Raw genomic sequence first — 15,790 nt, 5'->3', positions numbered from 1 at the left:
CAACAGAAAGCCTTGCATGTCTGGGCTAACACACCCTTTTGACTATTACATTACACCGACATTACATTACATTTTAGCAGATGCTCTTATCCAGAGTGACTTTCACAGATTTTACATAGCATTTACATTGCATCCATTTATACAGCTGGATATACCATACAGACAATGCAGGTTAAGTACCTTGCTCAAGGGTGTCCTACCTGGGAATCGAACCAATGACCTTTTAGTTTACAAGACCAGCTCCTTACCAATTATACTACACTGCCACCCCCGACTATCACCTTTGGTAGTCAAAACGAGCATTGCTGTGCAATTATTTAAATTTGTGTCAGTAGCACATATTAACGCGCATCAGAATATCATAAAGGTTTTTTTTTTCTTGCCATACATACGAGACCTGGAGCTTCTTGGTAGAATGCCTTTTTTTCTGTATGGCTTAATTACTGTTGCTTGAAAATGAAATCTAATTGGCAGGTATGGTTGGTGGGGGGGGGGGGATTGCTAATACACCAATGGAGATTATGGATAAAATCTGTCAGACAAAAAAAATTAAACTTCATCACAAAAACCAAATTGTACCAGTATATCAAAATCCTCAATGATATCATGGTCTTAGAAAGGAGGCATATTTGGCAAGGTGTCAGTAATGCGATCAGACAAGCAGCTGGTGGGACAGGGAAATCAAGGCCAACTATGCCCTCCCCGAGTCCCTGGGTGATGCTATGCCCAAATACGCACTGCCAGCGAAAATCTGCACCGTCACGGCCGTCACAATTCAGCTCGTCAATACACTGAGCATGAAGGTTTTAGCTGGACGTGACATCAACCCAACGACAGTCTTTAAATTAAATATCATAGAGGCGCATGATACAAAACGAAGTGCTTTACGATTATTGTTATTTCTCTGTTTGCCTACCCGGGCATGTAACGTTAAATTACTTAAACTAAACTGTTAAGCATCAAATCTTCGCATTTCACGAAAAAATATTATTTACAGGCATTATTCTAAATGGTTTTGGCGTTTTAACCAGCTTCACCGAATTCATATGGCACAACAATGATCACAAAAAAATTAGATTTTAACGTCTCATGTGTGCAGCAGTGCGTCATTTTGATCGGTTTCATTAAAGTGATGATCAGCTAGTGGGGATCAGCTAGTTATACTACGTTAGCTAAATAGCATTCTCTGGAACCTGGAGGTCAGTTTTCTTGCGCATTTTCTATAATAAGTCAGCAGAAATATGTGCTTTCGATGTCTCAGGGATCAAACCTGTTGTGCTAGGTTAACAAAGTGTTGTCAACTTGCCACCATCAACTGTACCTCTCGAGAAACAGCAAATCTAATACAGAGCCTTAACTAGCTAACACCAAACCAGCTAGCCTACTTATTGATGAAGAAGCAAATTAACAAGATAAAAGATTCAAGACACCAACCCCTCACTAATGAACGGATTCGTAAATTTAGTGTTAAATACTGATGCTTTCAGGTAATATTCGCTAATGTGCTTTTCCTACAATGGATAAACCAGGAGGATAACCAACGTTGCTGATTTAGCCACCCAATGTGGTCGGTCAGCCACGCAGAGCATGCTTTTCAACATAGCAGTACTAGCTAGCTAACGCTACGACGTATACATATCCTTTCTCAAATCCCAAACCTCTGTGTATACTAAGTCATCGTGGTTTGCTAAGCTACTTCTGTACAAAGCGTTGAAAGAAATAAGTTACAAAAATCAGGAGACAGTGATCATTTACCTTTTTCAATTCTAGGTCTATGGGGGTCGCCATCTTTGAAAATGACCGCTTATGTATGAGTATGCGCAGTAGCATGAGCAGGTCGGGTGTGTGATTTGGAGGAAGTGTTTATGTTCAGTCTCCTTAAAGCGTGGCAATTTTCGATTGAGGTTTCGATTGTGTTAAGTATGTGTTGTGTTATGTATTGCACTTACATTTTAATTTTAGTTTTGTAAATAAATAAAAACGGACACCCTTTACAGGCATACATAATTTTGTGATACACATTATGTGACCCATACAATGTTGCCTGAAATATGATTAAATGCGGAATCAATCATGTGGGAAAATATTGATTATTATTATTATTATTATTATTATTATTATTATTATTATTATGATAATGATGAAAATGGAATCAACCAAATGGAATCCACAAATTATTTCAAATTATAAAATTATTTCAAAAAACATTGTGTTGCAAATATTAACATCCCTGTTTTCAATACTTTGCAAAACCTTCGTTTACAGAAATAACATTGCTGGGTCACCTATAGCCTATAGCACTTCAAAAGATTAGTGGATATATTGGGGGCAATCTTTGACCGTTCCTCCATATAAAATCTTTCAGGACTATCCAGATCCCTGAATCTGTGATTGTGAACTTCAATCAAAACCACACATTTTTTTGAATGGATTCAAGTCTGGAGACTGAAATGACCATTGTAAAATAGGAATTGTGTGGTCTTCTAATCTTTTTTTAGTTGGCTTTGAGATTTATGTCATGCCATTTTCTGCATTTTGCCTCCAGAGGTTACAGATGTGTATATTATTATTATTCTTCAAAAAATACATTTAATCTTGCAAAAGGAAAAAGTCTGCACAGATGCAAAATAACCCCTTTAATGTTGCTATATATAACTGACCACAATGGTGTTTTATTTTGCACCATTAAAGAGCTTATTTTTGCATCTGTGTTCTCCAGTATTTTTCCTTTTGCAATCTTACATTGTCCTTTATCTGAGAAGCACCGGATTGCCCTTTGATTGGTCGGTGCACGGTGACCTCCTTTTTGAATACATTTAATCTTATAAAATAAAACTGTTAATTGCTAAGGACAGTTTATCAGCCTTTTTTAAAAAACGTTTTTAACCATAAAATAAGGTCACTTAACACATTTGTGCACAGAAACAGGCCCTTTGTCCTGCTTGCGATTACTTTCTCCATAAAAACATTTCACTCCACATATGCAGAGATTAACTTAACACGTGCTTATGACTAGCAGCAACTGATATTGTTCTGACCTGTCATAACATCATACGACATATTTCACAAATGCTACTTAGCTTGCATACAGTATTTGTGGAGCAATAACCTTCATGTTTAGCACAGATAAAGAATTTTATGTCACACCTGCTGTGGCTCATTTTCCTGTTATGTCTGTCTTTCAGATTTCTTCACATCATATGACTGTATCTTCCCACAACTGCTTTTTTCCTGATACCCCAAGGGTACGACCATAAATAAGCAAGGTCTGTGTAATGGCTTATTTGTGTGTCTTCTTGCAGCTTTAGGAAATGATGTCATCCAATTAAGACAGTGACAGTGTTCTCTCAGCTTCCTCCTTTAGATTTGGCTCTAGTGGTGTTGTGAATGGAAGGGGTAACTGCCTTATGAAAACAAACAGCACCCGTAATGAGTATCTCCTGGGTACACTAACACCAGAAATATCTCTAGCCTACAGCTAAAGCATGGCTCTGTAGAGTATGGAGAAGGATGATGATGATGACGATGATGATGATTATTGTTGTTGTTAAAAATAATAATAACAAAAACTGCAATAATAATAATAATAATAATTATTATTATTATTATTATTATTATTATTATTATTATTATTATTATTATGTGGCATTCGGTCTGGTGGTGAACCGGACTGGTCTCAGCTGCGTCGGCTGGTGGAGAGAGCACACGCAGCTGGGTTGGGTTAGCTAATCAGCCCAGGTGCGTAAAGGTGTGTTCCTCACCACAGTTTGGGGTTGAAACCGGGAGCACACACTGAGAGGGCGAGTTTTTTAGTTTTGTTTCATTTTGTTTTGTTTTCCTGCACACTAAAAGACAAAAAAACTGGTCTGCTGAAAAGCTGGCCAGCAGATCCCAGCGGTGTGCTGAAAAGCAGTCGCAGGGTTTTACTTTCTTTACTATTTTAGTTTGTTGTTTTCGTTTATTGGTTTTGCCTGGAGCCTGTGAGGGGAAAGGGTGAAGGTGTCTGTTTATTTGATTTCTGTGTTGGTGTGAGTGCGCTCTCTCTACCTCCATGCAGCGACCAACGGTCCAGTCCCAGAACTGCCGCATCTCCCTCCCAGGGATATCACACCAGTGTGTGACTAATAATAATAATAATAACAATAATAATAATAATAACATGTGCATAATAGATGTCATTATCCAAAGCAACTTGCATGTGTTGAGCAAAAACATTTAACAAACAGCATTCCAAAAATGAAACATTTTGGTGGATCCGTAATGGTACAGTTTCCTGCCATGGTTCAGCTGTACTCCTACCCTTTGAAGGCAGGTCAGTATCAGTTATTACTTAACGGCACCAAGTGTCCGTCTTCACTTCAAGACAAAAGCATTCCTTCCCAGTGGAGAGAGGTGATGTCTGAGATGACAGTGTCCTCATCACCAGAGTGTGAGTAGTCATGCAGCGATTCAAACAGCATTGTGACACACATTCATAATCCATGTCACAGCCTTCTTGGTCATCAGATCTGAACCCAATCAAGCAATAATGGGACATTCTGCAGTGACACCCAAGAGCAATTTTCCACTTCCTTCAAATGAGATGATTGACTTGCGTGTGGAAGAGTACTGTCTCATTGTTTTACTGCAGAATTCCAGACGCTGGTTGAGTCGGTAACAATAGCGCATACAGCCTGTACTGTACATGCATTGTAAGGCGTCAAATGAAGTGAATTAACATTAGTGTTTCTGCTTTTGTGTTAAGGAAGTGTACACAGCTTTCATTTTGACATACTATCCATTCAAACAGCTGGATATAGGCTAAAGCAGTTCAGGTTTAAGTACTTTTGCACAAGGGTACAACAGCAGCATCTCACCTGAGATTTCAATCTGCAACCAACCTGGGCTGCAAATCCAGTCCCTTAATATTACACTGCCCCCCTAGTGACATGTGGCACTCTGGGGTTTTGTCTGCTGTGTGTGTGTGTGTGTGTGTGTGAGAGAGAGAGAGATAGAGAGAGATAGAGTGAGATGGATTGTTTTTGGGACCCATGTTTTTATGCTTATGCATGTGTCCTTTTGTTTGTTTTGGAGCTTGTATGTGCATGTCTGTTGCGTTTGGTCAGTTGTTTTTAGACATGTGGGTGCGTGTGAGAGGTGGGTTGTTTTTGGGCTTGTGTGTGAGTGTCTGTTGCGTCTGGTCAGTTGTTTTTAGACATGTGGGTGCGTGTGAGAGGTGGGTTGTTTTTGGGCTTGTGTGTGAGTGTCTGTTGCGTCTGGTCAGTTGTTTTTAGACATGTGGGTGCGTGTGAGAGGTGGGTTGTTTTTGGGTTTGTGTGTGTGTGTCTGTGCGTCTGGTCAGTTGTTTTTGGACACTGTCGTGGTGGGACGGTGTTGTGTAGTGTGGTGGTGTGTTTTGGACTGGGGTATGGTACATGTCTGTGTGTCGGGTCAGTTGTTTTTGGACCTTTGGGTGTGTGTGAGAGGTGGGTTGTTTTTGGGCTTGTATGTGTGTGTCTGTGCGTCTGGTCAGTTGTTTTTGGACCTGCGGGCGCGTGTTTGAGGTGGGTTGTTTTGGGATCGGTGTCCGTGGCATTTGCTCACAGCAGTTTCCCACACACGTTTTTCCTGAAACAACAGCACTTTTTATAAAACTCACTTATTAAGGGTACCAACAGCTGTCTAAAGATAATTCTGTACACTGTAATAACAGACAAAGTGCAAAGTTAGACACAAGAACCGTGGCTTCTGTGGTCAAAGTCTCACAAATTACAGCAAAAAAAAAAACATGACAGAGACAGAAGTTTCAGCCGTTCTGTCAGCTGAATGTGTTTAAATGTCTGAGTGTGGCTGTTGCTTTATTCTGGCAGGGGAAAGCAGAGAGGGTTACAGACAGACAGGTTGGACCACAGCATAGATAGTACCATGGCAGGGAATCAAACCCTCAACCGGGCGGGGGAGAGGGGCAACTTGTAAATGGTCAAGGAATCGGCTGCCTCACGGACTATGCCGTACACTTTGCCTGAAAGCCCAACTGTAACACAGGACTTTGACATCGGAACATGTCATAAGAAAGGTTTCAGCCTTTCAGTCTGTGTTGGTTCAGCTGCGTTCAGTTACTCTGAGGTACAATTACATTTCCCCACAGGTAAAAAAAAAAAGGTCCAGTTATGGTGGATTGTTATCTTGTTTACTCCTTCTGAGTCGCACGCAGCTGCAGCTGCGGCTGGCAGGAAGTGCTTCCTGAGAAGACTTCCTATCGGACAAGGGGAATGGGGTCTTACGGCATTGCCCCCTCCTGACGGCACAATTTGTTCTGGCAGTAACCCGCAGCAACAGGACTAGAATGGCTGAGTCAGCGAGGAGTCTTCAGTTTAATCAGCTCTTGGTATTTGTCACCTAAAACATCTGCCACAGTAAAGATGATCAGCAAAGTTCTGAGCTTTGTCTTTCAGCGCGTGTACTGCTGCCATGATAAGGTATGTGTTGGTCGTGGTCCTTATTACATCATTTCCTGTCTCACTTCACTCCAATCCATGATGTAATATCAACTTCCATGCAAGTTAACACCTTCGTTTACACACTGTAGATCTTGATGAAAATTACATAGTGACACAAACGCTGTTAAGTTTTCAGTTTAAAAAAAAGGTTTATTTTCCATTCAGGCATAATTTCACAAAACTTCAGTTTATTCGAAACATTAGTTTTGAGAAGCCAGACTGTTTTAAATTCACATTTTATAAGCTGAATTAGTTTAGCTTAACCTTTACATCACACAGCCCTTGACCAGTGGGACGGCAGAGATTACTTAAAGGCAGTTTTTAGTGGTAAAGCTAAGCATGGCTTTGTTTTGTTTTTATTTCATAACTCTGCCAGTCTGATATATATATATATGTTTTGCTTTGCCACAGATATAAACCACTGAATAGGAATTACTATCAATGCAAAAAAGCTTTCTTACAAAAAATCTAACCACTGGGTCACTTATGCCTTTACCATATTTAATCTGAATAAATATCAAGTTGGATTAACGGGTTTTCAATATAAAAATAGACAAGGACATGAATGTTAACTCAATGTTGAAGAACTGGCAGTACATTTTCAAAACAGGCTAAGCTAGTAGAAATCTGAATAAATACCACTATACCAGAACATAAATAAATAAATTAAAATACAGATGGTATAAATACATTTACAGGACATACAATGATGAAAATGTGTGGAAAAAAACAAACAAAAAAAATCAATCGTACTACACCCCAAACAAAGAACAAGTGGCTTTCTGCTATAAAAGCACCTTTGAAAGATACCATGTCCCTGTCAAAAATGTGATGAAGAGCTGAATTTAGCCTCCACATGCCACCCACACCACCAGAGAATTGTTCTCCCATTGTGACTTCGCTCAGTCCATCTTACCATTGAATCAGTTTTCTAGTTTCAGACAGACGTCTGTCTTAGTCGGCCGGCAAACTCGGCCCCCCCGCACCGCCTCCCCCCTTTCCGACGTCCCCCACCCGCCTCCAGTGTGTCTGTTCAGTCTGTAGGTCTGTCAGTCATTTTGCGGGGCGACAGTCACATGTGCCAGACACACTTGCTCTCTCCTTCTTCCCGAAAAAACGTGTGTTCCTCTTGGCACTTCTCCATTTTGTTTTTTTTTGGCATTTTTGAGGTAGAATTTCCATCTCCTTCAGGCTGAAACAGAGAACACGGTGGACAGGCCATGAAGGATCCAGCAGCGCACCAGTGCAGAAGGATTTTACTCTTAGTGGCAGCACAGTGTCTGAGGGTTATTTGAAAGAGGCCGTAGGGTCATGACCCCTGTTGCCATGGGGAACTCACCTTTCTCTCCTGCTCTTCAGTGGTGTGAGGTCATTCCCAATTTGACCTTTTCTTCGCTCTCGACGTCATAATCACCTTGTTTGTGGAACCTGAAACAACAGAGGATTTAGGCCCTCTGTCCTGGAACCTTTCCTACCAAGAAGGAAGAGGAGCTTCAAACGTTGAGTTTCAGACAAAACAATCAAAAACACTGGACCGCTCATGCTGGACCAATGACATGTAATACAAGACAGGCCCTACTGAAAATGACATGACAAGTGCACTCTCAGAAAAACAAGGATTCTTTGGCCTGTCTTCAGAGGGGAACCCTTTCTAGTTCTTTATGGAACCCTCTATGGTAGGTGTGAAAAGTGTGAAAGCTCTAAGAACAATTTTGTCTGACAAAGAACCCTTGAACTACACAGGGTTTGTCTATGGAGACACAGAGGGGCTTTTTGGAACCCTGTCTTCTGAGAGAGATGAATTTCTTCCATAAAAACTATCGAGGCTTTGTTTTTTTTTGTCCTTGCAAACAAAAAGAATGTAAAAAAAAGAATACTAGGCACAGTAGAGTAGCTGTGTGCACATCCAACCTGTTTTGAGGCCAGGTTCAGGATAAAAGTACATGTGAAGATTGAAGGAAAATGGATATCCGCACACTGCATTATTTATTGGGAGCTGTAATCCAGTGTGCGGATATCCATTTTCCTTCAAAAAAAGAATACTAGCGATCGTTTTTTTGGGTCAGGAACGGCTAGTTTTTTGGGCGAGGAACCGGGCGGCTGACCTGAGCGCCAGCAGAATGCCGATGATGGTGAGGCAGATTAAGGACAGCACCACAGCCACCACAGCCAGCGCCGTCGTCCGGTTGTAGCCGCCCTCCTCTTTGGAGACGGGCAAACTGAAGAGGTGACACCGTTCCCCGGAGAACCCCGCTAGACATCTACGGACGGGGAGAGAGAGAGAACAAGGGAAGGGGTTTAAAGCACGCGATACAGGCTTACAGGTCAGATGGGACAGAAAGAGATTGAGAGAAAGACAGAGAGAGAGGGAGAGAGAGAGAGAGGCAATAATTTGTGGGACTGAGCAGGAAAGGGAGAGATTGAGAATGAGAAAGTGGAGTGTGGAGCATGGTACAGGTGAGACTACAGACAATACAGGGAGAAAAGGAACATACTGGTTTTATTAATTAACCACACCACTGGTGTCATTGTTATTGCGGTTCTAGGGTTTGACAAAATGACTTCCTGTTTTGCATTTATTTCTCATTCAGCATTTTTTGGGGGGCTGGGGGGGCTGGCAGAATATAGCTGTAGTATATCATACCAATAATAAAGCACTACGTCTCAGCTGGAAACAAACTGAGAAGGTAGTAAATGGGCCTGGAGACCGCAAATGCTGGCAAATGAGGAGTCATTACAAAGGGTTGGATATTTAATCCCTTTATGGTGGGGAGTGTGTGACAGTGAGCGATATGAAGCCAGACACACTTTCAGAGGACGGGCTGGGCCAACACAAGCATCGAACCCGAGGTGCATTCATAGCAGAGCTAGCCAGTCCAAGACATGTCTCTCAGCCGACTAAGGGAAAGGGTTATTTTTATATTATCCCCCCCCCCCCTTCCTTCTACTTGCCCCTAAGAGCCCCCCACCCCCCGGGGGCCTCTGAAGAGTAAACAGCCTGAGCTGCAGTCTGTGCGAACCTGAAGATCCAGCAGTTGACTGGTGCATTATGGGAAGGTCTCACTTCTGCTCCGTGTTTAAAGTAGCCTATACACCTGCAGTTTCCAAACTTCCCAAAAGCCTAATACCCACTCCATGGGTGAGTACACTTTCTGCAAAACACACCTCATTAAAATGCACCTTAAGATTTCCAAAGATGAAACTGAAATGCGCAAAAGTTGTATTAAAAAAAGGAACGTTATCCTGGCTTCAAATACAGTAAATAATTATCCAAATGAAGAGGTGCTCATTGAGAGGTGAGGTTCAGGTCCAAGTAGAAGAAAACACCAAAAACCTCCAAGGCAATCAATCTTCAAGAAAAAAAACTCTGATGCACCCTGATGATGTCAGTTGTTACCAACACGTGTTGGTGTTGGGTTTGTTAATGTCATTTCTTTAGTATTTTGTAGTTGTATTTTCTTCTACTTGAAACTAAAATGCTATTTTAGCATAATGCTAACCCAACTACATGTATGCTGCGGTGCAGATAACAAGCACAATGTGCAATTCTGTGGCTGACCGCCAATGTCAATGGAAAGAGTATTATTTACGGTGTTATTTTTGACGGGTATATTATGTGACCCGCTTCAACCCCCCCCCCCTCCCACAACCCACCAGTGGATTTCGACTCAGTTTTTGAAAGCACTGCTCCGTGGCACTCAGTCACCCTCAGTCACTGGCGGTGGACTGTCACAGCGCTGCCCTGCCGAGCCACACGACGGCTTTCATCAAAACACTCACGGGCTGCCAAACAGCTTAACTGCAGACGCGCACGCAAACACACAACACTCCCAGCCTACAGATGGGAGATGCATGTGTGGATACATGTCACACACTTGGTGTTTCACAACGGACAGAATCAGAAGGGACTTCCATGACGATGGAAGTGTGTGTGTACGTGTGCGCGCGGGGGGAGGGGGGTTGAATTGTAGAAAGAAAACGTCAGAGAAAAATCATTAACTTACACAACTATACATTGTTTTTACTGTGACATATTTACTGTTCACACTCACTGTGTAGGTACATTTGGGGGGAACGCCTTGGTTCGTTTTGCCAGTTGAGCACCATTTAACGGAACAGAAAAGAGACTCACATGCAGGATGGAGCGTGTAGGTCCTTCAGGTACTGACAGACGCCATTAATGCAGAAATCCTTGTACTTCCTCAGACAGGGGTTCCTCTTCCTTCCTTTGCCCTTCTTCTTGCCCTTTCCTTTTCTCTTCCTCTCGGTGGTCAGGACGACGGACGGGTCCTTCGGTTTGGTGGAAAACGCCACTAAAGCAACAAGGGAAAAGAGCCACATCTCAACGTTTCGCCCTCGCTTACCGTCACGCAAGCGCGCGGTGGAGCGCATCCAAACACCAATGATCATGCTTTACGGTTGTAGCCTGGAACATTAACATTGCACTATATATTTACGCTTCATTGTTAATAATACACGGTGTAATTTAAATGTATATGCAATAATTTAATGAGTTTACGCATCCCATTCACTGAAAGGCCTGGGGTTGCCGTTGCTGCCCCGCACACTTGGCCAACAACAGAACATTCAATTGACAATAGGTCATTAAACAAAACATAAACGCATTGTTGACTAAATATGTTGCCTCGCTACTGGATTACCAATGCAACAGCTTTTTTCCTGAGAAAACTAAACATAGGCTAATTGTTATCGCCCAAACATTTCTGCATGCTTGCATTTTCAACTCCTGAGAATTAAACAACTATCTTTCTGTCTTTCACTCATCTTCCTCATACCAAGAAATTATAAATCACGCCAATTCTCGGTAAAATAAAATCGCGTCATCTTCCAAAGAAGGCGTATCAGAAGCATGTTTAAATATTTGAATGCCTTCATATGTCATCTTCTTATTTTACATCATAGTAATCTAAGTGAATTACATTTATAAACTTCCAAGGGCAACTGGTATATTACCCAATGCTACGAAATCGATTCTTTCAGATCGCATTTGCATGTATTTCCTTTCTTAATTACCCCTGGGGAGTTCGAGTCCATAATCCCCTGACAGATAATCCTCTTCGTCCTCTTCATCGTAGTAGTATTCATCCTCATTCCCGTATTCCACGTCTCCATTATCTTCCACGCTATTCATGTCGTTCAGCGCGTGCAGAAGATCTATCACAGCAGTCTGCGCCGGTTTGGCGCTCTCATAGCTGTCAACAGAGGCGCTGCCGGCCAATCTGGACACCGCTGAAAAGCGAAGACAACATTTTATTTGATTTGAAAAATGAGACGTCACCTCAGACAAATTTCTAGCGTTCAGCACAGTGAATAAATACTTAATTGTGTGAACGCTACACAATTGCAGACTGCCGCTCGTAACAAATTGAGACTTATTCATAGTTTGAGATATGTAGGCTATTCAATTAAAAACAAGTTCTGATTTTAAGTCTAGTCGACTTCAGTCTGCATTTCTTTAAAATACACTTTTATATTTTAGGCTATTCGCTGGTGATATTTCAGAACTAGCTCAAGCATACTCAAAGGTTAGGCTATTTCTGAAACTCGAGTAGATAACCGAGCTAACATAGCCTACTATTTTGACACACAAAACGTGACGTTAGACGTATATGCAACGGTCATAAAATATGTTATGTTACATAAAGCATGCTTTAGCATAGCCTCTTTTTTGACCTGGGTCTTATTTTCTAAAACGTCGTTCAAATGACTTAATGAGGTCGTCTTCAGACAATTCGAGTAGGACAGCCGACATTTTCAGAAGTTCAGAAATTATTACTATAGCTCGGCATAACGTTTGCCCTCTATTCCAGACCAGCGATTCAAACAAATCGCCTCCTCTGTTGTCTCTCCGTTTTTCTCTCTCAGGTCCAAGAATGAAACCCAACCCGGGCGACATGTGGCTCGAGTTGAGTTAGCTCGGCTGCTATCGTAGCCTATGTCTTTGCGCTTACCGAAGCCATGGGCAATTAAGAGGGCAATCCGAAGCAACTTCATATTTCCAGTTTTTGAAAAAAAGAATATATAATAGAAAAGCGAGTTCCAGATGTAATCCCCACTGCTTGTGCCCGTCCGTCTTCAGATCGCTGTCAATATCCTCGCCCTGTTTGCACTGCCGAAACCCCCTCGCAGGGTACGTCTGTTTGCTCGCAAGCTTCACGTAAGACTGCGAATGTCAAACTCCAGCTTGGCACGGGACGTCGAAAAGAGCACTTCACAGCTCTCCTCGAGCATTTATATATAAGCTGTCGGTGAATTATGACCACGCCTCGATGTTCAGCAACAACAATGTACCCTATTAAAGGTACATAAATTCTCTACGAATAGACTATGTCGTTTTAAAGTAAACAGAAACACGGATTCTTCTACTTTTAATTTGGTTCCACTTGCAATCTCCATGTCTAATGCCATACAATCTCGATTCAATCATTTTAATCCTTTAACATCCCTGAGGTTTAAAAGTTTGGGACTTGACCTTACAATTATAAGCAAAATATATTGTTTTAAGAAAAAAAAGGGGGAAAACTCCTTTCAAATGTAATGCTTATTGCTTCAGGTGTTAGGGAGTTAGGGATAAATAAAATATGCTGTAAAATAATGCAATAGCCTACAGATTGTTTTCAAAGTTACTGATAACAAATACAGAATATATTTAGGCAGTATTTCTTTTTCTGAGCTATGTACTTCGCCCCTTACTGGAAATGCTATTTTGAAATAGACGAAACACTTTTTTCTAATGAGCCCAACAGTCTCTCAATCTTGAATATTAAGACTGTTGTCAAATCACTGTGTATTATAACCAGGTAAGATGCTGTACCAGCGTATACCGACCACAGTTCCAGAAATAAAATTCGGGGTTATTTAAACTCCAAGAGAGTGGCGCTCTGACACGCGCGCGCACACACACACACACACACACACACACACCACTGTATGCAGTGTTCAATCATTCGTTTCCCCCTACCTAATGTGACAATTTTGGAGAGAGGGATGCATTTTTGCAAATTTGGGCAAATTCGATTCCTCAGTCTCGGTAACTTCTCGTAGCCTATTTAATTGATCGATTTCTCAGTATCGCTAACTTTAACTCGTAATTGATATCTGATTAAAATCATTTCCAATTGTTGTTTTTGAATGTATTTCAATTTTAGTTTCCTGACAAGCCTGAACATGCCTTTACAAGTTACAGATCAATATTTACGGTGCATGGATGGCATACCCGGCTACGCGGTCCTTTCACTGTCGAATGGTCGTCTACCGGCATCTAGTGGAAAGCGCGCGCTTCAACTCGGTTAGACTTGACAGAGCATACTTACATATTCTGCAGCTCTACGTTTAAAAACTGTTTTTATATCAAATATAGAATAATGTTTATATAGAAAACATAGACAATCTTAGCCTACTTTACGGAGAAAACACTTTTATTGATCTTAAATTATTCTAATTTCACCACCAACATTACATATTACATATATAATAATAATTATATTTGAACAAATGCTAAATGCACGTTTTTATTTCCATTTAAGATACTTACATTTCTCAGGGAGAAACTATACCTCCATCTACAACTATAAATTCCAGCGTCTTGTAGTACCAAATGGAGAAAACATATCTGCCTCCACAATAGTGACCAACAATTTTATTGATATCATAGAACTGCCTCCTAGACACACAGAAAGACTTGAATCCTTTACTCCCATACTTCTGAGCAAAATAGTGAAATTAGTTTCTTCTTTCAAATCATCCACCTGTAGCCTACGTTTGACCCCATACCCACCGAGCTACTGAAGGAACTACTGCCTCTTCTTGGCAAATCAATTCATATAATTCATTCGTCATTGTTGTCTGGTTATGTTGCTATATCCTTCAAGATGGCAGAAAACAAGCCGCATACTCAAGAAATCAAATTTGGATCCTACTGACACAGCTAACTACGGACCTATTTTAAACCTCCCATTCCTATCAAAGATCGTTGAGAAATGCGTAGCTTAACAGCTCTCCTCTTTCTTACAGGATAACAATGTGTGAGAAGTTTCAGTCTGGTTTTAAGACACATCATGATACTGAAACAGCCCTTGCCAGAATATGAATGATCTGTTTCTCTTCCTTGATTGTGGCTGTGTCTCTGTTATTGTTCTACTTAATCCAAGCGCTACATTTGATACCATAGACGACCATATTCTCCTCTGAAGGCTAGGAAAACCAGCTGGTGTCGCTAGGCAAGCCCTTACGTGGTTTAAATTTTATTCTGTTGACATCTCAGTTTGTTAGGGTAAACAATAAGCCCTCGGAGTATTCCAAGGTAAATTTTGTGTAGTACCTCAAGGATCTCTGTTCTTCTCTCTGTACATGTTCCCCCTTGGGGCCATCATAAGCACACATGGTGTTTACTACCTCTGCTATACAGATGATACATAACTTTATCTCCCTTTTAAACCAGACAAAGTTGATCTCCTAGCCAAATTAGAGGCCTGTTTCAAAAGATGTAAAGTCTTAGATGACCCAACACTTCCTCATGTTGAAATTTTAAGGCGGAGATGCTGGTAGTAGGTCACAGATCTCTTAGAGCACAGCTATTGGGCCAGCAGGACCGAGGCACAGCTGGGCCTTAGGGCTCAATTATCTTATTTCATATTAACCAGCCAGCCAGCAGGTAGTTCTGGTTTATTTGTGGTTTCCTCCCAAAGGAATGGCTTCACTGTTGTGGTTTCCGTCAGCCATGGCAAAAGTGCATTTGGGAGCTTAAGAGCTTACTGTCGGTTCAGCAGCACACTTACCCAGCACCCCCGTCCCCCCAAGCCCGGGGAACATTTGTCTGTACATACCTGCCCCCCCCCCCAGTCTCCACTGGTGAGATACTATAGAAATGAGATGTTCGCGTGCACGTACATAAGGTGGGTGGGGGTGTCAAAACATGCTTTCAGAAATATTCCTACATGCAAGTGTCATACCTCTTGCTGTACATTAAGGATAGTTTACGATGGCACCTCACCCACTGCTTGGCAACCTTTCCCCATGTATATAATACATACCACTAGACACACTCTCAATGGAATGGCCATTATACTGTTAATTTAAAGAACACTACAGAGGCCCATTAACATCAATATATTTAATGAACAAAACATGGCAACTTACTCGTGGAAAGAAAATTAATGAAAAATTAGCATCCACCTTTTTAGCGCGACTATAACCGTTTTCAAATCTATACCGATTTAAGGGTGCTTGTATTAACCACGTCGCGAGCATGCGCGTTTGCATGTATAGGCCATTAATCCTTTACGATCGCT

General features: G+C 41.5%; 2 protein-coding genes and 1 long non-coding RNA gene across 6 annotated transcripts in view; 1 reads left to right on the top strand and 2 right to left on the bottom strand.

The window, feature by feature from the left end:
• Window positions 1-1,861, bottom strand: part of pfdn1 (prefoldin subunit 1) — a 36,210-nt gene extending 34,349 nt beyond the window's left edge. For all 3 annotated transcript variants that reach the window (XM_064351935.1, XM_064351936.1, XM_064351937.1), the window contains exon 1: window positions 1,756-1,861. In XM_064351935.1, the coding sequence (XP_064208005.1) occupies window positions 1,756-1,830 (75 nt within the window). In that variant the 5' untranslated portion in view covers window positions 1,831-1,861. The remainder of the gene's footprint in view (window positions 1-1,755) is intronic.
• On the top strand, window positions 1,019-6,414 carry LOC135263650 (uncharacterized). The gene is made up of 3 exons (XR_010332503.1): window positions 1,019-1,199; window positions 3,186-3,266; window positions 5,850-6,414. It is a non-coding gene; the product is annotated as an uncharacterized LOC135263650 (long non-coding RNA).
• Window positions 6,415-6,608: 194 nt separating this feature from the next.
• On the bottom strand, window positions 6,609-12,717 carry LOC135263648 (proheparin-binding EGF-like growth factor). Of its 2 annotated transcripts, none has more exons than XR_010332502.1 (6): window positions 12,452-12,717; window positions 11,514-11,729; window positions 10,612-10,792; window positions 8,585-8,740; window positions 7,819-7,950; window positions 6,609-7,671 (listed from the first exon to the last, which is right to left on the bottom strand). XR_010332502.1 is itself a non-coding variant. In XM_064351934.1 (6 exons), exons 1-5 carry the CDS (start codon window positions 12,492-12,494, stop codon window positions 7,835-7,837), a joined length of 669 nt encoding a protein of 222 aa, XP_064208004.1. In that variant the 5' UTR covers window positions 12,495-12,717; the 3' UTR covers window positions 6,609-7,671; window positions 7,819-7,834. The 2 variants fall into 2 exon arrangements, 1 of the variants encoding a protein (XP_064208004.1); XM_064351934.1 differs by having other exon boundaries at window positions 7,819-7,907.
• Window positions 12,718-15,790: the final 3,073 nt, after the last annotated feature.

This window comes from Anguilla rostrata, chromosome 9 (assembly GCF_018555375.3).
Source record: "Anguilla rostrata isolate EN2019 chromosome 9, ASM1855537v3, whole genome shotgun sequence".
Classification (NCBI taxonomy): Eukaryota; Metazoa; Chordata; class Actinopteri; order Anguilliformes; family Anguillidae; genus Anguilla; species Anguilla rostrata.
Note: the sequence above shows the minus strand (reverse complement) of the source record. Positions and strands in the feature narration are given on the sequence as shown.